The 27,834-nt window shown below is 42.2% G+C and overlaps 1 protein-coding gene across 3 annotated transcripts in view; it reads right to left on the reverse strand.

Annotated features, from left to right (window-relative positions):
• Positions 1-4,710: 4,710 nt before the first annotated feature.
• COL14A1 (collagen type XIV alpha 1 chain) overlaps positions 4,711-27,834 on the reverse strand; it is a 127,711-nt gene continuing 104,587 nt past the window's right edge. For 2 of the 3 annotated variants that reach the window (XM_068395702.1, XM_068395701.1), the window contains exons 40-47: positions 24,148-24,201; positions 22,102-22,173; positions 19,356-19,391; positions 18,864-18,930; positions 18,163-18,351; positions 7,669-7,746; positions 6,549-6,704; positions 4,711-5,189 (exon numbers count right to left, since the gene is read on the reverse strand). In XM_068395702.1, the coding sequence (XP_068251803.1) occupies positions 4,864-5,189; positions 6,549-6,704; positions 7,669-7,746; positions 18,163-18,351; positions 18,864-18,930; positions 19,356-19,391; positions 22,102-22,173; positions 24,148-24,201 (978 nt within the window). In that variant the 3' untranslated portion in view covers positions 4,711-4,863. The remainder of the gene's footprint in view (positions 5,190-6,548; positions 6,705-7,668; positions 7,747-18,162; positions 18,352-18,863; positions 18,931-19,355; positions 19,392-22,101; positions 22,174-24,147; positions 24,202-27,834) is intronic. The other variant, XM_068395703.1, reaches the window with a different exon arrangement.

The raw sequence follows: 27,834 nt of genomic DNA on the forward strand, positions 1-27,834 counted from the left end.
TATTTTTTTACATCTCATTGAAACAGTATATTGATTACTGAAATGAAGTACCTCACTCTAGAAGTTGCAAAACTTGAATTCCATTCAGTAAGAGCAGTGAGGAATTACGGTCACAGAGCTCCTACGAACGGTACGCTGTCAGTAAATAATCTGATTTGCTCTTCTGGTAAAACAGGTGATTCATCCTTACACAGCTTGGTGAGTGAGAGAGTGCCAATCATGGTGCAGAAAAAGGGAATTGTTCACCTAGAACTCGTTCTCTCTTTGGGGGATGTAAAAAACCAGTGGCTTGAGCTGTTTGTTATGTCTGTAACTGGTTGTGTGGTTCTTCTGAAAGCCTATTCTAGGATGTGAGTGTATCTACCATATGAAATTAAGGGTGAGATTTTGCTGAATCTATGTCTCCGCTGGCCTGCACTTTCCTTATCTTTTTAAGTGAACATACCTGCTGAAGTTACTGTGGTGGTGCTAAGCAAAATCAAGCTGCTTCCAGAGCCAAAGTACATTAGAAGAACACAGAGAACGCAGTGCCCATACCAAATACGCGTGCATGCCTACTGTAGTCCTGCTAGAGAGAAGAAAAATATTACTGAAAGATGCATCTTGGAGGAATGAGGAGGTGGTGAGATTTGTGATGGTCACTTTTTATGTCCTGTGGGAGTTTATCTCGCAGTCTTCAGCAACCTCCTAGGAAGAGTTTTTCTCACAACGTGCTTTGCCTGTAGTTTAGTCTGGTCCTTATGACCAGAGAAGTATTTGGTCACCAACCATGATTTTTCATCCTGAAGCTTTGGCCATCTTTTGCTACGGAATGCCATATGGTGTGCTTGCAACACCTAAAATGAAGCAAGGGGAAATCAGTTTATGCTTACAGAGGGCCTCTCTGCTACAGGGAGGAAGATGGCAGCATTTTACAGTGTCTGGAGTTTCTTGGATGCTGGAAGAGTGATGTTTTGGTTCCAACAGAACATATTGCTGGAATACCACAGAGCAGCAAGGACAGCCCGAATTTCAGAGGTGATGCTGTCTGCTAGATTGCAGCCAAACAGCAAACCGTGTTGGTGGGAAAGGTACGCCCCCAGGAACTGTGCAGTGAATGTAGGCAAGTAACCAACAGAACGAGAACTACTTACTGTAGTAACCTGACTGTTTTTCAGACTCTCGTTAGCCTGCTCTGCACTTACATCTCTAGTGTGCTTGAATGACAACATCAGGGTTGACTCTCCTCTGCTTTCTAGCTGCTGAATGTTATTAAATATATTCCTGATACTATTTCGTTCTTGATACGGAGATGTTACGTGATTGTCAGCAGGAGAGTTGATATCTGTAACGTTCTGTCTGCCTTTGAAAGCAGACGAGCAGAAGACCACTCCATCTAGGCATAGTTTTTGAGGACAGATAGCACGCTTTACCAACTAAAACCCTCCTTTGGGCTTGTGCAGTGTTGTTTTCTTAAGTGGCTCCTCCTCTCTAGATTTAGGGCTGCTGACAGCCCAGCATCGTATAGATTTTGTTAAAGAGCTTATGGAAATAGCAGACGGTAAAGGCAGATCATGAGATGCTCTTCCTTTTTTTCTCCTCCTAAGCCCGAATCTGATTTTGATTCAAGTCACATGAACGTGCCTTCCTTACTTAAAGAATGTATTAAAGAAAGAAGCAGCAACATTTGTATTACGAAAACCAAATGAGGAAACTGAAGTCTTGAATGATGCAAAGTAAGTCTTAAAATTTTTGCGTCTGCAAATTACTTCCCTGAAGTTCATTACAGCTTTTCTGCACACATAACCCTCAAGCCAAAGCTGTTGTGTAAATAAATGAAGTGCCTGTTGTGTTCTATATAGTAGAAGATACTGGTAGGTTATCTGCCAAATTTTACAATATTTGCTAAGGAACATTTGTGTATTCTGTATCCATTTTATACAAGCACCATATAGGAAGAAAAACATTGTTTTCTTTATAATCATATTTCATTATATGATATCATGGTTTGGCATCGGGCATTTCTTTGGCGTTCAGATGGGCTTATCCCAGGAAATGTTCCTATCCAGTGAACGTGCAGACTTACTTTCCAAGTCAGTAACCACCCTTAGTTAACTTGTAAAAGTATTTTTAAAAGCAATAGGTTAAAGTAAATGCTTGACACAGTACATATACTTTATTGGTAAGATCTGGGTGGCATCAGCTGTTCGTCATGTGCTAAATACTTCACGGTCAGCAGCTTAAGTTTTTTAGGCAGTCTGGAAAAATACGAGACACTCCTGATTATTTGGAGAATGAATTTTGGAGAAAATGTTGACCATATGTGTCTGCGTCTTACTTTTTTTGGCAACCATACAAATCCTGAATAATATTTTTATAACTTGGTAGTGCCCACCAGTTCCTTTTTACCACCAAGGTACACCCAGCAAGTGCACAGATGACCAATGACACATGAAGCGTTCTGGTTAGTGGGGTGCCAGCAAATGTCGTTATAAAGTTAAAGCAAATTAGCTAGTACCATTAAAGTTTGTGCTCTAGTATATAAATTGTTATAAAGTGGTAATGAGCGTGCCCATTACCCCAAGTAATCTCTTCGTTTGTTTGATTCACTGCATGTACATCCCGTATGGGGTGAGGGGGAAGATGGTTGTGTTGGCAGCCTGTCGAGTGCGTGTCCCACAACTGGGCACCCTGCAGGACTCAGATTCCCCCTGGGCAGAAGGGTGCAGTGCTGCTTCCAGCTGCTTCCCCAGCCGCGGCAAGCGGGGACCGGTGACACTGGCCATGCAGCACAGGCACACTCGGGGCTTTGGTCAGGCTGTTACTGTTGATTTCAAATATGGGGTAACACCAATTGCCTTATTTTGAAGTATTTGACTCTCTCTGTGCTGTCTTCCCTATGTCCCTGGTTTTGCCTTCCCACTCTTCCTGGTCCCACAGGAACTCAAGATTTGGATATAGCGTTGCTTGACAGCCAGTCTGAGTGCAAATTAATTATGAACTGTAATATGAGGCTCAAAGTCTTTCTTAGACAACACAGGCAGAATTGCCTGAATGCTGATTTTTCCATCAGTGCCCACACAGGGGTGGGGAGAACGTTCACATTCAGGGTAAGTTAGCATGGGTTTCACAGCCAGGTGCAAGCAGGTAGATTATTCACGTACATAACTTGTACTTAATTTTAGTAATCTCTCTCTGTAAGTGATGTGTGCCAGGCTGTGATACCGACACATGTGTGCACACCCCCCCACACACACACACACACTCACTTGGTGCTTCAGTGTCCTGTACGCTGGCATTAAGCAGCTTGAAGTCCGTAAGCTATGTGATACTTTTCTACTTTCTTCTACTTTAAATGCAGGTCCAGGTAAGGAAATGACATTCAACTCAACATTTCCATCAACTTTTCCTCACCTTTCTCCAAGGAAGTGGTGGGAGTTGAGGGCGAGAGAAATAATGGGGAAACAGAAACACAGCAGAGTCATACAGCCACCTGGCCAGCACTTGCCCTGGGATAGACCCAGCTGTGGGCGTTAGTCACTTGTATAAATGGTTTGTGTTACTAATGAGGCTGAATTCTAGGCAGGATAATTTGAGATTACACAGCAAAGGTACCGGTTTGTCTTCCTGGTGAGCTCAGAGCACGTCCGGCAGTGGCCAGAAGCCAAAGCTGACAGGGCTTCCCATACAGAGCATGACCAGACCGAACGCAGTCGGGGCCGAGCAGGAACCCAGGCCTGGCATCCACAGGCCGTCCGCTCTCCATGCCTTCATAGGGCTGGATCAAGTGTTCCAAACCTACGCTTTCAACTTAAATGAGCTTCTACTTTAAATCCTGCTTTGATGCTTAGTCTTCGTCATGCTGTTCAAAGCTGTTATATTGAGTCACTTCATAATTTACCTGGTTTGTTTTCACCCCATGAATTGCTTTGTGCTTCTCAAGTGGCTGAGGTGCATTTTTTTTCCTTCCTCTCCTCATCAGCTGATCCAAGTTGCCTTCAAGACTATTCTTGCCTGTCTTTGGCAGGTCAATGTGCAAAAAAACCTCACATCCATGGATGGTACAACCACCTCGGCTCATAGTTATTCTCTCCACTTGTTCCTATATAATTTTAAAAATAAGGCTAAATATTGTTTATACTGAGTGCCGATATCCTTTAAAATAAAACTGTTGCCCAAAAGCGTTGAAAAAGGAAAATGTATTTTCTTCTCTCTACGTTCTGTCCCCCAAAGATCTATACAGTTGTTCCAGGTTAAAAATCAATCAAATGCAGCAGTAACGTATAAAAGCTTGCCACTTTTATTTGCATACAAAACAGAAAAGAAAGAGGTTCACAATAAATTATCAGTGTGCTCCCACGGAACATTCTTGTGTGTTTATATAACATGGGTTAAAACAAATATTCCATTAACATAAGATTCCTTTGCAAAAGTAATAGCTGGGTTCAAGGAAACCTGATTACGCATTGCTCTCCGGTGACTTTAGTCGGGTTACTCTGCTAGTAAAGCAATTCATCGCAGACTGACAGAACATAATCAACTGGAAAAACATGGATTAAAAAAACAACATTCACGTTTTGAATGGTTCTACGTACACCAACTAGCCGGATGCAGGTTTTTAGCTACAGTTTGAATAGCTTATGGACTAGCACTCCAGAGAAAGATCTACAAGTGACCTTTTGTCATCACTGAGCGCCAGCCCACTAACATACTAAGTTTCTGGCATGCAAGATAATTACCATTATTTGTTGTGTCAACTGGTCAGGTACTTTTTTTTTTTCTCCTTTAATACAAGAGCCTGTAAACATCTTCTGTGACAGGTCGGGCACCTCGGCAAAAGGCCACGCGCGGATGCACAGAACACGGTTCCCTTTTTTAAAGAGTTCATCGAGAGGGGTTTTTTCCATTCGCCCGTTTGCGTTCTGGAGTCTTGACGCTCCTTTTGGCTACCTTCCTTCTGAAGCGACTAATCCCTGGAGATCGCAGTTCGGCGGCTTCCAGCTCTTCTCGAACAGGAGTAAACTCTGGTTGAGCAAGATGAGGTGATGGATAGGAGGACTGGGAGTACGGGGATGGTAAGGGGTAGGACCCATGAACTACGTACGGCTGTTGCTCACCATCGTAAAGGTCCTCAGGGTCATAGATTTGGTAGGAGTTATGTGGCAACTGCACTATGGGGATGTCTTGATCAGTTGACTCACCGTATCCACCTTAACCCACCACCACCAAGAGTATTCATACGGTTAACACAGGAGGAGGGGAGTAGAAAATTAAAGCACTCATTAGGAAATTGACATTTTATATAGAGATATATTTATATATAATGTGTGTGAGTATATATATATATATATATAATCTTTAAATACACATCTTTTATTCACATAAAGGAACAGTGAAAACCTTTAACAAAATTAATAAGCTGGAGCAATTGGAAACCCACCAACAGACAGCCAAGTTAGTTGGAAACCACCACCAGACTTTGTCAAACGTCTAGTTGTAATGCTGCGTGTATACACTGCTCAATCTGCCTGCTTTAGCTTATTCCAATTATGGTCTAGAATACATGATTAACAGACAAAAATGGGTCAGGCAATCATTTTTAGCAGTGCAAGGAAGCTAAGGGCATGTCCAGCAGCTAGTAAGTTCATTAGTGGTAGTGAATATCGTTGATGGAAAGCACAGAGCAGTTCAGCATCCATCTCTGACCTTCAGCCAAAGGAGACCTGAACCAGGGTGAGCCTTTCACCTCCTGGATGGGTAGCCATTGTAAGGGAGTGGGCCTTCAAACCGGGAATGATCATCGGGGAGGGGAAGTGAGGAGAAAAGGAGAGGAAGAGATGACAACAAAAACATTCAGGTAAGTAAAACATACACATCAGCCCACGGGCAGATTAAACCGTCAACATCAAACAAATACACCTTATGTGTAACACTTGTAGTAACTAGAGCTTTACGAATAAATTTCTGTCTTAGGTTGGGCGACATAATTTTGGTAATTGTGTTAAGTTCCTCCCCTAGCCTCTCCGTGCTACAAGAAGACGGGAAAGTAAGACACAGAGAAGACGTAGAAAGAATCTCCAGATGGCTTCACTGGTTAATGACGGAGACGTGCATCCCTGTGTCAGGTTACACTACTAGGGGTTTAGTAAGGGTCATGCTCTCATGCCATTCGGAGGCACACGGAAGGGGAAGTTGAGCAACACGTTTGAAAAACTACAACTGTCAAACGCTGCTGTGACGAACAGTAGGAGGTGGGAGTTGAACACACAGACCGGTGAGATGGAGCAGGCGTGTACAACTACACAAACATGTACAAGACAAAACCCACTACACGGGATCCATTTTACAGGCCGGGATGAGATGGTGGGCTTCCTTGGGTCACCACACTGGGGTCACCTTCTCTTCGTGCTGCGGTCCCACAAAACACAGCAGCACTGGACATGCACATTTTTAGGGAGCTACCACATTTTAGCACAAGGTTCACCGGTAGCCTCCATCTTACTTTGGCTGTTAGAAAATGCCACCCCTGGCTCTGCAAATGGCAGGCACCCCAACTCCTGGCTACTCACCTCCCATGCCGTAACCAGCGCAGGAGGAAGGATCGCAGTACCCCGGTGGGCCAGAAGGACCCTGTGAGCCAGGGGGTCCTGTGTGACCAGCGGGACCTCGTGGGCCTGGAGAACCTGGTGGTCCCGGGCTGCCAGTTCGACTTTCTCCTGGAGGTCCTGCGTAGAAGGGGGGATGAAACACCTGAGCAGTGTCTTTCATAAAGCAGTGAGTTGAGGCCACCTTGGCAGGCCTGGTGCTTGTAACCAGGGCACTGAGTGTGCTACAAATACTTCCAGGAGATGGTTTGAGCAGAGGAGCTGGGTATCCTGGCTCCAACTCCCCAGGGCAAGCTGAGGGAAAGGCTTCAGCCTTCCTCTGGCAAGGAAGACAAAGCAGCAGCCAGAGAGGAGGCTTCCCTGCTCCCGACGAGCCTCCTCTCTGGCTGCTGCTTCGTCTTCCTTGCCAGAGACAGGTTTTAGCCAGAAATTTATACTAGAGCAAATGTTTCACCACGCGTCAGCCGTTTGGAAAGGCAGTTTCGTGAGGGGAGGACAGCCCAGGATGCCTGCACAGCTCTTGATTCACCCGCTCCCTTTCAATACAGCTTCTGGATAACGCTGTGCCTTGATACCACTGCACTAACGGCCAGAACATCCTAAGTCAACGCAATTTTAAGCCTGTTTCAACAGGACCTGGATATCACCCTCTCTGCTTTTTCAGGAGCTCAATATAAATCCCTGTGATTAATGTGCTTAGTTAATATACATTTCTCTGTCAAGTCACAGTTAGGTATGACCTTCAGTCACTGAGAAATCAAATGCAATTAATCCAGATTAATTTTTACCCCTTCCAGACCCCACCTCTGAAAAAAAAAATACTTAAAACATTAAAAACAAAGGTTTTAGACAAGCAGTTTATCACGGGGAAAAGGAAAATAGTTGTGTGACTGAGACACCATCACATGACACATCAGAACATCGTATTACATAGTACGAACACTACGACAGTTAAGATGCCTGAACTACTGACTCTGCTGCTGCTTAAGCCTTAGAACTGGAGGACAGAGCCATGCCGGTCTTAGCTGCTTTGCACGTGGGTCAGAGTGGTCTAATCCAGGTGCCCCAAACGTAACAACTTTACCTGTGGATCCTGGTGGGCCTCGGGGCCCTTGTGTTCCAACACCTGCATTGCCTTTTTCTCCTTTCTCGCCTGGTAAACCTGAGGAAATAGTACTCTGATCAGAGTCCCATTTTGAACAAAACTGTGCGGTGTTTATTATTGAAGCAGGATTATAGTTCCATATGTTATTTTTCATCTAAAAAAAAGACGGCAGAGAAGGAAGGAGGTAAAAATTAAGAATTATTTGGTTCTTTTTTCCCTCCCCTTCCCTGACAGCCTCTCAAGGGAAACATGGCATTCCTGGGGCCTTAAACATTCCTGCTGCCACGGTAGTTTCATCGAGGTGGTATGCAGAGGCATCGGCCAGTTTCCAGGCGGCACTTCCTGCTGGAAAGTTGCCTCTGGACACTACCAAGGTACAACTATTGTAAGTCAGAAGAATTCTCAGAGCCTCACAAAGCTGTCTATAAATTACTGTGTGGCCCAGAAAAGTCAAATTTTTAATGTGACAGCCAATTTTCCTTCAAACATTCACCCACCAAACAGCATTTCAGCACAAGACGGTTCTATGCGTAAATGGAGAGAGTTATCGCGGGCGATTGCAGAGCCTTGCTAAAACGCAAGAAAGGAGTTTCAGCACAGTCAAAATCTATCCACCCAAACGAAGCCCAATCTAAGAGGTTCCCAGCCACAAAACTCTGATGTTCCAACATGCATTCAGTTGTGTTCCCACACTTGCTCATGGCCCCGAATTTCTATCGTTGGGTCTGATCCATGGAGATGACAGATACAGTAACCCAAAGGTGGCACTACCTCCTGCCAGCTTTCCATCTCCTTCTGTGCTACCCCTGTGGCATCCTATAAAAACACTTTCTATACACAGCAATCACAATGAGCAGTGTCAAATTAAAGTAGGTGTCAAAACTACAAATTCCAGAACCTGAGTTTCCACTGGTGACTTGGAGACCCTCATAAAGCCTGTGTTTGATTTGGATGGTTCAAAGACACAAAATCCAGGCTGGTTTGTGGGACTTCCCCCCCCATTTTCCAGACCTCCCAGCACTGGTAATTGCTCTCACTGCCTCACAGCTTCCACGCTTTCAGAGTCAAAGCCAATAGAGAGGACCTTCATAAAAACAAAGTAGAAAGAAAACAGCTGGTACCCTTGATGAGGCAGTATCTACAATTTCAACTGACTGGCCTCCTTCCTCCCCTTCTGCTCAGGTAACTCTTACCTCTTAGAGAAAAACATCTGGAAGACACCTCATTTTTGCAAGGAGCCACAGAAGACTTTTTTTTCCTGCCTAAGCTAAATTCTGATGGAAGCAATTGAGTAAGAACAAACTCTTAACTGTGAAAAAAATAGCAATTAAAACCCACCACTGACAAAGAATTGCTCACATTGAGCTTATAAAGGAAGAGTCGTCTGAATTACAGGGGATTTGCTATCTGCTGAGGAGTTCTAGGTGTTCTACAGAACAGGTGGCTTCCAGGGCAATATTTCAGGTAGCCCAATCACATGGAAAACACAGGCCACACCACTGCCATCAGTAACTCCATCCTGAGCACATCATTTTTAACCAAAGCATGGTGAGCTCTTTGTCTTACCTCTACAAGGCTTTTTGCCACTGTCCTGGCATAGTGTAAGTATTTTCTATTTCCATTTTGTAGCTTTTATTTCCTTTGGTTGCATGATTTTGTTGTCGAGTTAAAAAAACATGTCCTGTGGTGACCTGTTATTTTATCAATCATAGAGAAATTACACAACTATAACCGCTTCTCACAGCATTTTGCATTAGGAGGTCTCCAAAGCTTTCCAAGTGTCTCTAGTAACCCTGTATTTTACAGGAGAGACGTGGCCAGCAAGAGAAGAAATACCATGGCCAAAATAAATCAGCAGGAAGTGGCAAAAGAGAGCAGGTGTGATAATCTGGGTGATGTTTATACCATTATTTTGCAAATATCTGGTATCTTCCTCTTGTTTCCAGGGGATATTGGGTGAGACAGAGCAAGGTCTTGTAAGCCTCATCCCTGAAGTTATGGATAACAGAATATTTATACAATTACTACTAGAAGTGAAATCTCTGTGTTTAGTTGTCCTGACCGTTTAGTCATTTGATGACTACAATGCTGCGTCAGTTTATTCTGAGTCTAACATTACTCCCTATCTATGTCAGCACATGTTGGAAGCGTTACCAAATGTTCCTTTGATCAGTGTAGGAACACAAGTGCCAGGGTGTATCCCACTATGTGTTCTGGCCTGCAGACTCTAACTCATGCCTCTAAAGCACAGTGATTTGATTACCGTAATTCTTAATTTCCTGAATTACCTGCCAAGTTTATTGGCAAATTCTTGCTTGTATCACGCTCAGTAGCCAGATTTCTGATCGCATACGCTTGTTATCCCCGACTGGCACTTCACACCGACTTTGAGGGATGCTTCACAGTGATATTCAAGGACCTGGAATTCTTGTGACCATGGGCTGGGTTCTCCTTTGCTGGTTTAATACATTCACCTGTGCTTACTATGACACTCAAGGCAAAGTGAGTACCTCCTCCACTGTTTAAAATCTTAGGTGAAATTCTCAAAACGATCTGTAACCACAAGTCTCAAAACCTACAGAGCTGCCACAAAGCTAGCTTTGCAAAGGGCATTTCAAAGACAGGCTGAGAGAGTTGGGGTTGTTCAGCCTGGAGAAGAGGAGGCTCCAGGGAGACCTTCCAGCAGCCTTCCAGTACCTGAAGGGGGCCTACAGGAAAGCGGGAGAGGGGCTTTTTACAAGCATGTAGTGATAGGACAGGGGGGGAACGGTTTTAAACTGAAAGAGGGTAGATTTAGATTAGATATGAGGAAGAAATTATCTACTGTGAGGGTGGTGAGACACTGGAACAGGTTGCCAGGAGAAGTTAGGGATGCCCCCCTCCCTGGCAGCGTTCAAGGCCAGGTTGGATGGGGCTTTGAGCAACCTGGTCTAGTGGAAGGTGTCCCTGCCCGTGGCAGGGGGGTTGGAACTAGATGATCTTTAAGGTCCCTTCCAACCCAAAGCATTCTATGACGATTCTATGATTTAGGCTTGGCAGCAGAATGAAGCCAAGTCTGATGGGCACTACTCAGTTATGCACTTACTCTCGCTCTAGAGTATCTGAAGAGAGCTAGGCATTTAGGATGGGTTTCAGAGGCCAGAGTGCTAAGGTGGTCACAACTAAATACAGAAGAAATGCTGAAGGGAGGCATGCATGAATGTACCCCTCTAGGAACAGCTCCCAGATCTGACTCACCGGGGCACACATTTTACTCTACCTACCTCTCTAGAGAAACAGGTAAACACATGCACACTGAAAGATTTAAATGACATCAGTGTCATGATCCCACTAGTTTTTACAAGCCCTAGTCTGGGTAAGAGGCCAGTTGGGTTTCAGGGGACTGTGGTCAATAGGATTTCAGGGGGCTCCTCTCCCCTTCTCTAGCACACTTCCATTTCCCAGCATATTTAAGCCCCCTGGAGAAGTCCTGAGCTCATTCCACAGTGCAGACAGCAGCACAAAGTGGCTCTGCCATGCTGAGACACATTTCTCCTATGCCGAGACCCATCCCACACGCAGACTCTGCAGATTTTTAGATGATGGCATATAGCTGAAATCTAGAAATCTTGGATGTTCAAGTCTAGACAATCATGATGAAGTGGCTTGGATACATGACTGTATGTTCTCCCCTACTCCATGGTTCTGACTACCACCTCAGGATGCATTAGGCCAAAAAGATGAAGAAAGGCTCTCTAGCCTAACTAACTGCTCAAAAACTTGTCAGGGAGAGGGAGGTCTTGTTTCAGACCTTATTCCAAGATCTAATTCCGAAACACAGGTGAATATATTCATCAAACTGGACCACAAGACCTTCTCCCAGTGGTGGTAGTAGGTCAGAAAGGAATGCAGCTTCAAATTTCCTGAAATTGTGCTCTAACTATTTAGCCACTGGAGAAAAGCTGGAGAGAAACTAGCACTGCCATCTCTTCTATCAAGCCTCCTTCACATCTAATCTTCCTACTTTCTATCTTGCTTGTACACCACAGCTTTGTCTTACAACTAAAGGATTTCCTACCAGCCTTTTGCAGGTCGATGAGCAACCTCTGGCCAAACTACAAGATTACTAAAAGCAATGTGACCAGGTTGATGAAGGTGTAGCCTTGAGCTAATACAACTTTGTAGCTAAGGAAGGGCTCAGCACCATTAATACAACCCCTTTGGTGATCTCAGAACAACAGGAGAGCAAATTTGTGTCTGACTGCTGTGTACTAACACACTGCAGTACACCTACCTTATCTCACGGTTGTACGAGGTACCTGTTGGTCTTGTTCAGACTGTTTTAGACTTTCAGATTATGAAGTGTCCAAAAGGGTAAGTTTCATGAATTTTCTAACCATAGCCTTTGGTGGCCCTAGCTCCTAAATCTCACTGAAGGTCAATGGGTCTTAAGTGTTTAAATTACTCAGCCATCTTGAAATTTGCTAACATTTTTTCTTCTGGGATTCTAAGCAATGTAATACGTGGGATTCCTGCTCTCAGAGACTGTCTTCCAAGTCCAGTATGAACCTTCTGTTTGCAATCCAGCATTTGGTTAGCAGAGATTGCAGTTGCAGTCAGAAGTGCTATCCAGAACCTTTGATGAATGATTGCATTGCACAGTGGATGTAGGAAGCAGTCCGAGGTGGCAGATATATGCTCTAACCTACATTTATATTCCTGGGGCAACCTGCCAAAAAACCACGTCATCTGTGATCAACAACTGAATTCCACCCATTTTAAAGACAGATTTCTCAGGCAAACCTCTTGTCCTGCATTCCAAATGCAGTTTCCAGATACCTATAATTTGCTTAGCCCCGGCTTGCTTCAAACATATGGAGAGACTCCTCTGTTCCAATTCACTACTTCTGCTGCAGGTCTTTTGACAAGGTCAATTCATTTAAATTGTCTCTTACCATCCATGCCCTGTAAGGAAATGCTCGTCATTTGCAAAAGGCAAAGGCTGTATGTGTGGATCGCTTTGATCCTAAGAAGACTGGCCCATGATAACCATCTGGAATCTACACAGATGTTTAGTAGAAGGACCATTGCTTATCCTTCTGTACAATAACATTAAATGGTGCCTTCAAAGACAATGGCCACAATGTTTTCAAATCACAGCCTTCCATGGACTCAATTATGATTCTTTACACACACAAGAACACACACCCATATGTGATGTTCACAGAATAAACTGCAGTAAGAAATTATAAATATGGAACAAATCTACTCAGGCTAAGAATAAAATGTTCATTCTGGAACAAGTTATGAAGCTCTTGCGCAGGGCAAAGCTTCTTTGAAATCACATGGATATCAAGTTCCTAAAGCAAACATGCTGAAGGCCAAGATACAAATCTGCTTCAGGTTTCTTTTAGTCTAATTTCCAGTAAAATTTACCCAAGTGAAAAAGAACATAAACACTGAAGCAAGAACACCCTACTCCTAAGGCAAAACTCACATGAGTTAGAATCAAGCACTCCATGGGCTTCCCTAATGGACTCTCCGCCAAACTCTTTAATGAGAGTAAGTTAACAAATTCACAGACCTCTCAGTCATAGGTAATGGCTCCCTCCTACAAATGACAGAGCATTCAAAATTCACCCATTTTGCTTTCTGTCAAGGTCATCTTTGCATTTCATTAGAGCACAGCTTACAGAAAGTCAAGCAGACAAGACGTGGAAGGTACTGCAATGGTTAATCACTCTCAGGGATAAAAGTGTGTATCAAAATCTGTCATTTGAGTTAGAGCAGCTTCAAATTCTAGTAACTGTTTTCATATTTGTGCTCTGGACATACTGCAGCAATACCATCAAACTGTCTCTCCCCCTTCATGCTAATCACTTTTTAATGTCTTGTCCCCATCCAAAATAAGCAATGGCTTGGGTTCAGCCCCATGGAGATCACAAGCAACTGAAATAAATTATTTCCAATGCTCTGCTAAAGATACCTACCTCTGATAGCATCAGTTTCTAAAAACACATTCTCTAGCAAAGAATATTAAATGTCCTCGGAAATCTTAGGTATTGCTTATCTATTTTTGTCTTTAAGAGAATACTGTCCTTTGAGGAGAACTGCATATTGCAATTAAGAAAAATTAAACTGCTACCAAAAATGTCCTCTTTCAAAGATGTTCAGTTGTAACCATGATGTATAATAACATAGGGTGATTTTTTTTTAATCAAGATGAAGCTAAAATTGGAAATAAAAATATTTAATTGACTCAACTGGCAACAGTTGCATTTAATTCCATTGGAATTTTGCCATCAGAGCTGTAAACATGTGGCTTTTGATAACACATGTTTAACTAACTCTTTCATATGAAGCCAGAAAGCAAATATGGATGAAGCTATACTTAAGAATAGTGAGTTTCCCAGTGACAGCTTAGGTATTTATTATATTTTAATCATAGTGGGATGGAGTGAGTAGCCATCAGTTTTGTGCATCACTTCAGGACACATCTTAAGAGCAGAAGTCCAACCAGCCCTAGAAGAACAACTGCATTTTCACAACATCTGTAAGCTAGCAGTGCCTCAGCATGATTTTTACTACAGCTTTTACATTTTCCTCGAAGTTGAGAAAACTACCCATGTATTATAAAAATAACTTAAAAAAAAAGACACTGAATCTTTGCTTTTTTATATTATTTTGCAGAAGTCCAACCACTTTCTGAGCACTCAGAAGCCAGACACTAGTTACTTAAGTCCCAGTTCATAAAAATAAAATCAAAACAAAAGATGTTCAAACTAGCTGAAATAAAAATAGAAACCAGTGTTGTGCACTAGTTAAAATAAAAATAGAGATGAGTGCTGTGCATAATAGCGTTTGGGTATGGTTTTTCCCAAACTCCTATATTTATACAAATATGTAAGAGAGCAAAATTCTAGTAATTTGTCTGAGCTTATGTACTATAGGGGTCTGATAACACAATGTGGCCTCCTTAATCTTTAAATCACCAGTCCAATTCAAATGGCCTGCTGAGGCACCAATAAAATGTTAATATTGCTAACAAATATTGAGATTGCCAGAGATGTTTCTTTTCACATCATTAGAAAAATACAACAGACAAGACCCCACAGTGTACAGCTAAAACAACAATCAACTGGAGAAACTAAATAACAAATGTCTTTGTGTGATCCTCATCCATTCACTTATGTCTACACTGGAAAAAATAGGTCTCAGCTGGCAACAGACACTGAGAACTGAATCTGTCAAAAGAATGACTTACCCGCTCTCACTGAGGTGGTCTTTCTTGGAAGGACCAAGCTCAGTGTGTTACTAGTGAGAGAACACATCCAGGAACGGGACACCCTGGACCTAGAAGTTCAAGTGGAGGTTTCTTACAAAACTCCAAGACCCTCCCTCAATCCAAGCCTCCTTCCAAAACATCTGATTATGCTTGGCAGGGTGACAAGGTAAACAAGGGAAAAGAAGCTATTGGCCAGGCAAGTTAGCAGGGAAGTTCACCGATGTCAAGATCTCTCACTGCTGACATTTTCCAGTAAAGCTCTCCTTGGTGCATGATGTCTAACCAGTTCCACTCGCTGCTTTCCGAAGTTCCCTCTTCTCACAGGCTGGGACTGAACGGGTGGTGGGCAAGAGAGGTCAGGAGGAAGAAATGTCTAGCCTCCCCCTACCTTTTCTCTTCCCACTCTACCAGCACTTTGCCATTCAGCTCAGAGCCAGTAACAGAGTCTTGCAGCAATCCCAAATAGTTTGAACTCTGAGGGAAAAAAAGCAACACTCCTAAATAAACAAAACGGTCTTTTTTTCCCTTCTAATGTCTATTATGTTCTAGTACGCTCTATGGACACTGCTGTCAGTGTTGCAGTGTATTTTCTGTACTTAAAGGTGGAGGCTGACTTTTCAGAGTTGCTAATCTGGCACTGGTTTTGAACATTAAGTTGACTTCATATATAACCAAAATGCTAATGACATCAGTGAAAAGAAACACGTTGTTTGTAAAGACTTCCACATGGCTGGCTGGAGATCTTCAGGACAGGACTATATATTGTGACTTGCTGAACAAGTTAAATACAAACAATGCTTCAGAACACAGCAAGGGGTGGGGTCTGAGTCCATTTACCCTCCTCTCTGTATTCACTGGAAACTAAAAACCCTTCCATCCAGGAGCAGAGGAATTTTAGTCTGCTACTTCATTGTATGATACGTAGTTAGGAATCAAGTGAGAACTGGGAATGCACAAGAAACTTCCAATCAATCTCCACAAGCATGAAGCTGGTAAAAATAATTTTTACTTTTCACCGCTGCATTTTGGGGTTAGCTTAGAGCAATTCCTTAGAAATGGATTCTGAAATATCCCAAGGGTCTGTATGACTCAAAAGGTTGTTAAATAAACTGCTACTACATCAGGCACACCATCAATCTAAAATTTCAGTTGCTTCTGAAAAAAATAAATGCTCAAGGACTAATAAATTATTCTATATTTTTTCCTAGGTCCTCAATGAGCTCCTTTCTCTTTCTTCCAGGTTCTGTGCAAGGCTCCAGTTACGTGAATGTCCTAAAAACCTTTTCACTCAAATAAAGCCAATTATTTTGCCTTTAAGTTTACACATAGATTCTTTTTTCTTAAAACAATCTCATTTTAAGCTATAAATACTGTAAAACACTCCCAACATTTGGCATCACATTTTATGAAAATCTGCAGAGAGCCCTGGCTGACTGGTCATAGTTCTTGAAGTATGTTTGATAAGTGCTTGCTCTCTACCAAGTATGAAACTCCCCACAAGCACTACCTGCCAAAATCTGTCACTTCTAACATCAGTTATCTGTAGAGACAGGAAAAGAATAATATTCCTTTTTAATGTGCTTTTACCCTTTCTGTACTCACTCTATTGACAAGACTGTTTCCCAGATAGTAATATTATCAGCTGTGGGTTAACTCACGTCATGTCTCATTTAAATGACCATATCTAATCACTCTGTGGTCTCATAGTGGTACCACATGTGGGTCTGGGACTCAGCACACTAAATACAATGGAAAATACATGCTAAATGCCAGACAGGCCTCCCTTTTTGTAGCCTGGCATTTTGGTTCCTCCATTCCTGAAGCCCCAGCAAAATATTCTGTGTACTTACACAGTTCCTGCCTGAGAAGCCATTTAAAATACAATAGTATTTTAAGCAACTACCCTGAAATCTGCATTCAGTCTCTCCGGGTCACCACTTTTAAAGTCAGTTCCTCACTTGCTGTCTCTTCCAATTTTCTTTCCTACTTGCCTCCCACACCCTCATCCTTCCGTTTTTCTGGACAGTATCTGGCCTTTGCTCACCTGGAGCAGGCAGCAGCATGACTCAGAGACTAGTACCCTAAACCTCGCCTCTTTTTTCAAGAAGGTAATTAGAATTACAGTCTTGAGGGGAAGAAAGGAGCCACAGACTCACAATTTCACTCAAAGACCTTCTTTTCAAAACAATGCTTTAACTCTTGTCATCACGGCTACTGTGAACTGGAACTATTAAGCTCCTGAACTGAACAGCCTCCATAGCACTTCATTTTTAAAATCCCATTTTAGATTTTGTAACAGCAACACCAATTCATTGCTCTTGAATATCACATTTGTCTCTTGGGTTTTTGGTCACTTCCTCATGTGATGATCTTCAAAGCACTCTCACAATCGTAGGTCCACTCAATACTACCTCTGTTAGTGCTACTCTGGTACACAAAAGTTTTTGGTCACTTCCTCATGTGATGGTCTTCAAAGCACTCTCACAATCGTAGGTCCACTCAGTACTACCTCTGTTAGTGCTACTCTGGTACACAAAAGATTGCCAGGGTGGCACAGAGAGTAGATCAAAACATGGAGCTTGTTTCTCTATTAGACAATGCTGGAGGAGGAAAGGAGAAAGGGATCTAGCATACACATAAGAATACAGAGGAGAATTACTCTAAATGAACAGATAATTGTATTATCTGACCTCACCTTTCCTCTCCTTGATCCTCTCAACCCTCATAAACTACGATTTTTTTCCCTCTTCTTATCAACCTTGCTCCTTTCAGACTATCACAACTTAAAAATCTTGAGACTGACACATTTCAAGTTTAGCAGAAAAGCTCCATCTTTCCCCAACACGAATCTATCAGTTTTGCAGCTGCCTTTTCCAAAAGCTCCATTGCTTATACATTTACAGCTCCAGTTTACTTCAGAGGGCTACTATGATGAAAGTATGATGTGATGTGACATGCCCAATTAGATGCCACCAATCTTCAGCAGTTTAGGCATTTAACCTCTCTCGGATCCTGCCAAATCACACCTGACAAAGCCTGTCTTACCTTCATGACTGAGAGTCTCCAGAGCTTTCATTATGGTCTGTGTTGAGCTCACCCATCAACTAGTGAGAAAACTGTTGTTTTCACATTTAGATAGGAGACAAAAGCCATCAGAATGTATCCGGGAAGGGAGGTGTATTTTTCTGTATGCGAAGTACGAAGCCTACCTCTTTCTCCTGGTCTTCCCGGTTGACCAGGACTTCCTGGAAACCCTTGCATGCCTGGTGATCCTTGTTCACCCTGTGGCCCTGGAGCCCCTGGCCGACCTGGCTCACCAGGAGGTCCTGCAATGGTTCGTGTTGAGACAGACTGGCTTGGAATCTGGTTCAGAATTGAGTTATATCTTGCCATATGACCTGTCAGGAAAAAATGTCCTCATTTTCAAGTTGCAGTGGAGAATCTGGTTCAGCTAAGTTTGAACAGAGCACTGGCAGGTCCTCAAGGCTGTGGTCTGTCGTGCTTTGATAATATGAAGTTGTGCGCTTGTTGGTGGAGAAACAGTGGTTTAGGGAGTACACAGAAAAGGGGAACAACTATTGTGTAGAATTTTATTTCCTTGCTTTGATGGGTTGGGGTTTTTTTTGTATTTTATGTCTAAAAACGTTTCAAATAGTTACAGCAGAAGCTTTTGTATATTATAACAGATTGGAGACAATTCAAGCTTTTTTTTAGATGCCTGATGCTAATCAGCTCTAATAGGACATAAATCCATTTGAACATAAATCTAGTCGGAACATAAATGCTGACTGTCTAGCCTAAAATTAACAGATCCCCTTGGATGTTCTGAAAAGCATCATATTTGTAAGTAATTGTGGCAGGAAAAGATCCATTCTAGAGATTGAAGCACATGAACTATTGATGTACTTACCCTGGATGAGTTGTTCACACACTTGCCGAGCAACAGCACGCACCATTGCTTGGGACTGGAGATCACCCTGGATAACAGAAGCAGCAGTGTCATAACACAATTTTTTGCATCATTTCTGTCTTGAAAATGCTTAGAGCAATGAAAGATGTTTATTGCCCCTGAGAGATTATATCATCACATATGAGAAAAAAAGCCAAAGAAGTTTTGGGGACTTCCCTGGTTACCATTACTGGTTTTAGCCAACAAACAGAGGTCGGAGAAGATAACCCTAGTGAGAGATTTGGGGACATGCTTAATGCCACATACTTCTCAACTTAAAAACATTACTGTAGCTGTATATAATGTCTGGAAAAGAAAGAAAGTTTGCCTGATTGCACAGAGAAAACTATTGTGCCTGTAAACACAGAGAAACATAAATTGTCGGAGAAAGCTTTTTATGACAGAAGGCCAGACAGGAAAAAAAAATGGTGGCTAACATGAACATAGACTTACCCGCTCACCCCTTTCACCCTTAGCTCCAGGAGGACCCTATGAAAGATTCAATACAAAATTAATTCTCATTTTGTTCTTGCTCAAAATTTTTAACGCCTAAACATTTTCTCCCTTGCAGCATCACAGTAAAAGGAGAAAAAACAGACAAGGAACATGGTTTCAGGAGGCTATGTGACAACAACGAATATACATTTTCCATTTCAGTACTCAACAAAATGTTCACCTTTGGCAATTACACAGCAACAGTGACTTTCTAGGGGATTTGTCACACACCGAATTCTCTTGTTTAAAATGTCAGCAAGAGCAGGCCACTAGATGATGCATTTCACATGGCTGAAATGGGTCTAATCATCACTGAGTACAAGGAAGAGAAGGCTGATGGGAGACAAAATATTGGCCTGAAAGTTGTAGCATTTCCTGCACCAAGACTCTGCATCTGCTATGAACAGTCAGCGATGGGATTAAACTGCACAGAAAATTAAGTATGACATTAAAGATAATGTTAATACTGTGAGGATGGTAAGGATCGTTATGGATTGGAAGAAGTTGTCTAGGGCAGTTACAACTTCACCAGTGGAGGTTTCTGGGGTAGGCTAGACATCTCCCAGGAACCCCTGAAGTGAGGAAAGGTCTGCATGAAGAGGTAACCTGCTGACTGATGCATGGTTAAAGCACAGCTTATTCTATCCTGGGAAAGAAGGAACTCCTACAAAGATTGAAAGATTATTTCTAGGCCTCTTTTCTATCTCTTTTTCTGTCTTTTGGGAAAGACAGTTACTGAAACAATAATTTTTTACCCACCTAGCTATTTTTTTCAGAACTACTAGAGTCTAAACATTCACAGCAGAAGTCTTAAATGACTCACAGGAATAGCTACACTCTAGGAAATCTAGTTCAGTATCTGGAACATGTGCTTGGACAGGAACTGAATAGTCAGCATGTGACACGTTGATAGTAATAAGTTCCATACCTCATCAAATCTCCTTAGTAGATTTCATGATCACACTTAGAAACTATGCAGAACTGGGCATTAGGTTATTATCTTTGCTTATATACTATCAGTCATTTCATTTCCACTTAACCAAATAAAAATGCTTGCATTGGACTACATCTCCAAAGCAAATTAGATTTTGAAAAAAAAAAAATTCTATTCTATAGATCCCAAGCACAAATACAGGCAGGAGAGAGAATGGATTGAGAACAGCCCCGAGGAGGAGGACTTGGAGGTGATGGCTGATGAGAAGCTCAACATGAGCCGGCAATGTGCGCTTGCAGCCCAGAAGGCCAACTGTACACTGGGCTGCATCAAAAGCAGCATGGCCAGCAGGTTGAGGGAGGTGATTCTGCCCCTTTACTCTGCTCTCATGAGACCCCACCTGGAGAACTGCATCCAGCTCTGGGGGCCCCAACATAAGAAGGACATGGAGCTGTTGGAGCGAGTCCAGAGGAGGGCCACGAAGATGATGAGAGGGCTGGAGCACCTCTCCTATGAAGACAGGCTGAGAGAGTTGGGGCTGTTCAGCCTGGAGAAGAGGAGGCTCCAGGGAGACCTTCCAGCAGCCTTCCAGTACCTGAAGGGGCCTACAGGAAAGCGGGAGAGGGACTTTTTACAAGCATGTAGTGATAGGACGAGGGGGAATGGTTTTAAACTGAAAGAGGGTAGATTTAGATTAGATATTAGGAAGAAATTCTTGACTGTGAGGGTGGTGAGACACTGGAACAGGTTGCCCAGAGAAGCTGTGGCTGCCCCCTCCCTGGCAGTGTTCAAGGCCAGGTTGGATGGGGCTTTGAGCAACCTGGTCTAGTGGAAGGTGTCCCTGCCTGTGGCAGGGGAGTTGGAACTAGATGATCTTTAAGGTCCCCTTCAACCCAAACCATTCTATGAGTCTGTGAAATCAAGTCAGAAATACACACTGTCCCATTGTCATGCCGTTAAAATTTACATAGAACATTCACGGTCATACAGGGAAAAAAAATTGAGCAGGCTTTATAATTAACCAAGTGGTCAAATGTTAAAATGTGAATAAACAATATTATCTGAACTGTTACAGAGAAAAGGAGCTCCACTGTAAATCTTCTCTTTTACATATTTTATACGCTCATTTTATAGTTGTATTCCTTTCTTCTGGTTAACCTGGTTTTTTTCATGATAAAGAAAATAATATCAAAGACAAACTTAGTATTAGAGGTTTCTAATAATAATTTTAGGCACAGATGGTGTAATTTTCCACACAATGAAGCTGATGGTCAAATTTATAATAACATTCCAGAAAAAGCCCTGATCATTAGTCAGTCTGATGTAAACACAGAGTAACCACGAAAGCCAGTTTTTTATTCACGCAATATTTTCATAGTTTGAAAATCAGAATAATATTTTGGAAATATTCATGTTAATGAATATCATACTTTAATTTCCTGACAGTTGCTTGAAGTGCAAAGGAAAAAAAAGGAGAAAGTAATTACACAGACTACAATTCACAAACTGTTATGGTTTTAACTTCTGTGGTTTAATCTTGTGTTTTGACTCTCTAATCCCTATATTCCAAACATTGTACGTAAGATCAGAAAACAAATTTAATTATGAAAAATGAACAAAGAAAGACCAATATGATGTTTTGCTTAGGCACTAACTGCAAACAGATCATAAACTATAAATATTGAGGAGTTCTGTAAAACAGTGAAGCGAGGATCAGAAACCAATTAATGCACAACAGCAAATATAGCAATATTAATTAATTTTACTCACAGGAGCTCCAACATCACCTTGTGGCCCCTGGCTTCCAGTAACACCTGGAACACCTGGAGCACCAGGTATGCCCTACATAGAAAAAGAGAAAGAAAATACTTAGTCACGATGCCAATCAACATCCATGAACCCTGATGAGAGAAACAACTGTGTGACGGAGAAGTGCACAAAGCAGACAGTACAAAGATAGTTGTGCCAGTCAAAGACCAGAGATGTTGGGAAAGAGGTACAAGATGCAGGAAAAAGAGCACCGAAAGCACAGCTCTGAAAAAAGCACTTGAGAAAAACAGGCTTGTGTTGCTTGCTTTCTGAAACAGGCATGGATTGCTGAACTGCAAGACTAAATCCTGTGACGTTACTACCCACGGGGGATGACTCAGAACATTCTTTGCAAAAAGAGCAGGATTGCTTGGAGAATACTCAACACCATCAGCAGTTTCACCTAACTTCTTAGATATATCAAGAAGGCATTAACTTTGTCTAACTGCCCTAGCTGAGAAGGATGAGACCAATTCTGGAGGCAACATACATCTTGCTTTGAAGGCTGAATGTGGCCTCTGCTGTCTTTCTTGATTACTCTATGAGAGCATTTGAATACCTGCGCTCATCTCCAGTCTCCAGACCAAGCAAAACTTGGTGTTTCACTTCAGCTAGCAATCCTCATTGGAATTTCTTACAAAAAGAAAGTAATTTCAAATGTTAGGAGCACCAATTAGGTGTCAGGGCCCAAAGAGTTGTGGTGAATGGCGTTAAATCCAGTTGGAGGCCAGTCACAAGTGGTATTCCCCAGGGGTCAGTATTGAGGCCAGTTCTTTTTAGTATCTTTCTCAATGATCTGGACGAGGGAATCGAGTGCACCCTCAATAAGTTCGCAGATGACACCAAGTTGGATGGAGTGTCGATCTGCTTGAGGGTAGGAAGGCTCTGCACAGGGATCTGGACAGGCTGGATTGATGGGCTGAGGCCAACTGTATGAGGTGCAACAAGGCCAAGTATCAGGTCCTGCACTTGGGGCACAACAACCCCATGCACCGCTACAGGCTTGGGGAAGAGTGGCTGGAAAGCTGGTCGTGGAAAAGGACCTGGGGGAGTTGATCGATGGCCAGCTGAACATGAGCCAGCAGTGTGCCAAGGTGGCCAAGAAGGCCAACAGCATCCTGGCTTGTATCAGAAATAGTGTGGCCAGCAGGGCAAGGGAAGTGATCGTCCCCCTGTACTCAGCACTTGTGAGGCCGCACCTCGAATACTGTGTTCAGTTTTGGGCCCCTCACTACAAGAAAGACATTGAGGTGTGGGAGCGAGTCCAAAGAAGGGCAACGAAGCTGGTGAAGAGTCTAGAGCACAAGTCTTATGAGGAGCGGCTGAGGGAACTGGGGTTGTTTAGTCTGGAGAAAAGGAGGCTGAGGGGAGACCTTATTGCTCTCTACAACTACCTGAAAGGAGGTCGTAGCGAGGAGGGTGTCGGTCTCTTCTCCCAAGTAACAAGCGAGATGATGAGAAGAAACAGCCTCAAGTTGCGCCAGGGGAGGTTTAGATTGGTATCAGGAAAAATTTCTTCACCGAAAGGGTTATCAAGCAGTGGAACAGGCTGCCCAGGGAAGTGGTGGAGTCACCATCCCTGGAGGTATTTAAAAGATGTGTAGATGTGGTACTTAGGGACGTGGTTTAGTGGTGGACTTGGCAGTGCTGGGTTAACGGTTGGACTTGATGATCTTAAAGGTTCTTTTCCAACCAAAACGATTCTATGATTCTGTGAATTCCCTTCATATAGTGCAGTTACTTCACTAAGAACAAGCTATCAATCTGTTGACGGAATAACTGTCTCCTCTTCCCATGGGAGACATTTTTGCTTGAGCTAAGTAAGAGTGGAAAGAAATGACACTGGACAAGCAGCTCGTTGCCAACCCTGTGTGTCATGAGAATTTTCACTTCCAAGGAGAACCCTTGGCCTTGGTCTATCCACTGAAGCCTAGATAACAGAGTGACCTACAATCCTCCAAAATCCTGCTGACTTTTACAGTAACGAATTCCATGGGCAATACTCACCATTGGGCCAGGAGGTCCTTGTGGGCCTGTGGGTCCATCTTTGCCGGGAAGACCCTATAAAAGAGAAATATAAGCTACTTTATCATCTTTTTCTATGTACTTCATTAATCTGTTCCATTTCATCTAGAAGACTTTTTTTTTCTTTTTGTTTTTTGTTTTTTTTCTTAAATTAATAACTGGTGGTACTGGTTTCTTAGGAGAAAATTCCCTCATTTGCCTTGGTGAGGGTTTATTTCTGAAAAGGAGCTATAGCATCGCCGATATCTAAAAAGAAAAATCCAACTACTCTCACAATACTTTTGAAGTAAGAAGAAGCAATGCAAAACTCTTTGTACTGGCAATTTTCACGTCTGAGTGAATTTCACTTATAATACTGCTGTAGTGAGGTAAATGAGAGCATTTGCCACCAGACTTCTCTACCACAAGATGGGTCACACTTCTACATCTGTTCTCACTGGTTGAAACTATTCACAATCCCACTGATTAAGTGCTGAAAGATGGCAACTGAGAGTCGATCTCTCTGCTCAGCAATACTGTACATATGTACTAGCTATCACCAAGGTCCTGATTCAGGAAGCAGCAGGAATACTCATGTGGTTTACATTATGAACGTGCTTCAGAGCTTCCAGAAATGAGAGCCAAAAACTAAAGATAACTTGGAAACTGGAAAGTAAGCAAATCATACAAAAAAGTCTGACCAGATGTAGAAGGAAATACACTATTAATAAAGTATTCTTGCAAATTAACCAATATGCACATTTTTTATCCATGTGCTATAAAGTATAGGTTTCTGAACAGCCTGGTAATAAGTCAATTCTTTAAGTACTACACAGCCTAAAAAGGAGAAGTATGATCTTATCTCTGGCTCAAGACCAGAAAATGGAGGTGACAGTAGAAGGAAACAGAGGGTTTGAAAGTGTTTATGCTGACACACAGAGTAAAGAACATTCTAGGCCTCAGTATCTTATAGAGCTTCAGAAAAAAATTTACATCTTTTTGGGTTTTATACATTTTTTCTGTAACTTTGTTTCTGACGCAGTTTTAGTAACGAATATAGCATGAACTACTAGTTTTACACTTTACATAATTTGGAAACTGTGATTCAAACTTGCTATCATATGGCATAAAACAACTGGTTGGGGAATATTATCTGTCATATACCTGGAAAGGATTTTTTAAAATTCCACCAGAAGCGTGTTTCGATGATAAAATAAGTCACATAGACAACGCATGTCATCTATGCAACCCTAGTCTTGATAAGGAAATACTTTCCTATTTCACAGTATAGCCAGATGGTTCCTGAAGCTTCAAGGACCAAAGCAGCTCCCCTATCACAGTAAGGACCAAAGCAAATGTAACAGCTAAGTGGCACTGAAATAAAGATACTAGCAGTGTCTCTATCACAGTAGTTTTAAGACACATACAGAGAAAAGACTGCAAGCCTAGCTCAATTAAATAAATTTGCAAAGGGAAATGTGTTCAGTCCTCAAAATTGGTGTTTCTCAAGGAAACAGAGCATGGTATAAGGAGCTTTAAAATGCATTAAAAATTATAAAATAGGGTTTCTGTTATTCTCTGGAAGAAGCATTTAGTTGTGAACAATGTTTTGAAAAACTGAGTGATAGCTATTCGTGGTTTTATAATAACATGGAAGTCCCTAAAAGATAATGCAAACTAGACTTGTTTTTGTAACAGCAAGACCCTCAAGACGACTGATACCTTCATATTTACAAGTATGTTTTACTTTTTAAAGCAAAGATTTAAAATAACTTATTTTTGATCAGTCATAAAGCAGGACGAAAACTGGCTGGACCCTCTCAAGGACTTAATTTAACTAGGAAGAGGGAAATGGAAAGCTTTCGACTGACTTCTAGGAACTCGTGTGGATTCACACAATTCGCACTAAAGAAAACTCACACTGTATGTCCCTCCCTTCTCCCATCTGAGTCAAAGAATAGAACTGACAGTGTGAGCAGAACTACTACATTTTCTTTGAATATGTTTCACTATTTCTTTCTTCTGAGCAGTATTCTTACTCTTGGCTGATCAAGAATCATCTCCTGTCTGTTCTCCTAGGATTCATTTCTCTTGGCACTGTGTCTGTATCACTTGGCCACAAAACTGTATTCGTTAGATGTGAAAATTGCTATTTATAAACGAAGTGAAAGAGGGTTTGGTTCGAGAAAGAGTATGGCAATACTTATTCTCTCATGAAGGTAGAAGATCAAAGATATTTGTTAGTGCTGCCAACAGGATTTGAAGATGATGTTACTCAGACCATCCGATGGCCAGAATGGATCTGATACTCATTCTGAACTTGTGAGTAGTGAGCAAAGGAGATCAGTAGGTACTAGGATCTTGGAAGGAGAAATGGGAATGTATTTCTTCTGGCTCTTTCTCCCATTATTTTTGGTCTGTGTAATGTGGAAGAACATAGGGCACTGTGAGAATTCACAAAGTTGTATTCAGAGCACTGAAGCCTTAAAGATGTTATTTACTCTCCCATTTATTGAGGTCTCATCTTTGCTTAACCATCTCCAGAATGACTGGGGGAATTACATAGCACAACAGCACTTTCTCTCTGATGCAGTCACATCCATGATAGGAATGACTCTGTACAGAGCCACTGAATCTCCTCCATGGAGCTGCATGTCCAAGAACAGGATAGGAGAGATTTTGGTGTGTGACCTCAGATGTCGAGCAGTTTAGAACCAAGATGAATTAACATTCACCTGGAAAGGTTAACTTAAATCTGGGAATATTTTGCTAATGGCATGAAAAACAGTTACAGAGAAACAGTGTAGCTACAACAGAATTTTCTAGAATGGATTTTGCCAGAATACAAATGGCCTCACAGAATATAGGCACCATCTAAATCCCTGTAAAATCTCAAGTCTTCTTAAGTCAGTGGAGACTGCTGCTGACTTCACTAGAAACTTTTTGGTAGTCTGGAATTTGTTTTGGGTATTTGTGGAGAGATGATTTTTCAAGTAGGACTAGACACCGGCAAAACCTCAACTGAAGCTACTGAGTCCAGGCTTGAAAGACTTTCATGCACAGCCTTTAAAAGTGTCTAAAAAAAAAAACCTTCAGGCTGAGACCTATGACTGCCTCATCTTTTTTTTTTCTTTTTCTGATGAAAAACACAAAACCAATGTTCCTCCTCTCAAAATAAACCACTATGACCAGAGAAATATTACTAAATGCTATCTCAGTGTATTTCACAGAACACAGAACCACAGAATGTTAGGGATTGGAAGGGACCTCGAAAGATCATCTAGTCCAATCCCCCTGCCGGAGCAGGATTACCTAGATCATATCACACAGGAACGCGTCCAGGCGGGTTTTGAATGTCTCCAGAGAAGGAGACTCCACAACCTCTCTGGGCAGCCTGTTCCAGTGTTCGGTCACCCTCACCGTAAAGAGGTTTTTCCTCATATTTATGTGGAACCTCCTGTGTTCCAGCTTGCACCCGTTGCCCCTTGTCCTGTCAGTGGGTGTCCCTGAGAACAGCCTGGCTCCATTCTCATGACACTTGCCCTTTACATATTTATCTGAGCTTCAAAAAGATTTTGCACCAACATGAGCTATTTTAAATCAAAGCTAACTCAGAAAAAGAGCAGAAATGTGGGGGTTTTGGAAACACTGCTCAGAATGCACAGCCTTTATTTAACCGAAATAGGCTAG

The sequence above is a fragment of the Nyctibius grandis genome, chromosome 3 (assembly GCF_013368605.1).
Source record: "Nyctibius grandis isolate bNycGra1 chromosome 3, bNycGra1.pri, whole genome shotgun sequence".
NCBI lineage: Eukaryota > Metazoa > Chordata > Aves > Nyctibiiformes > Nyctibiidae > Nyctibius > Nyctibius grandis.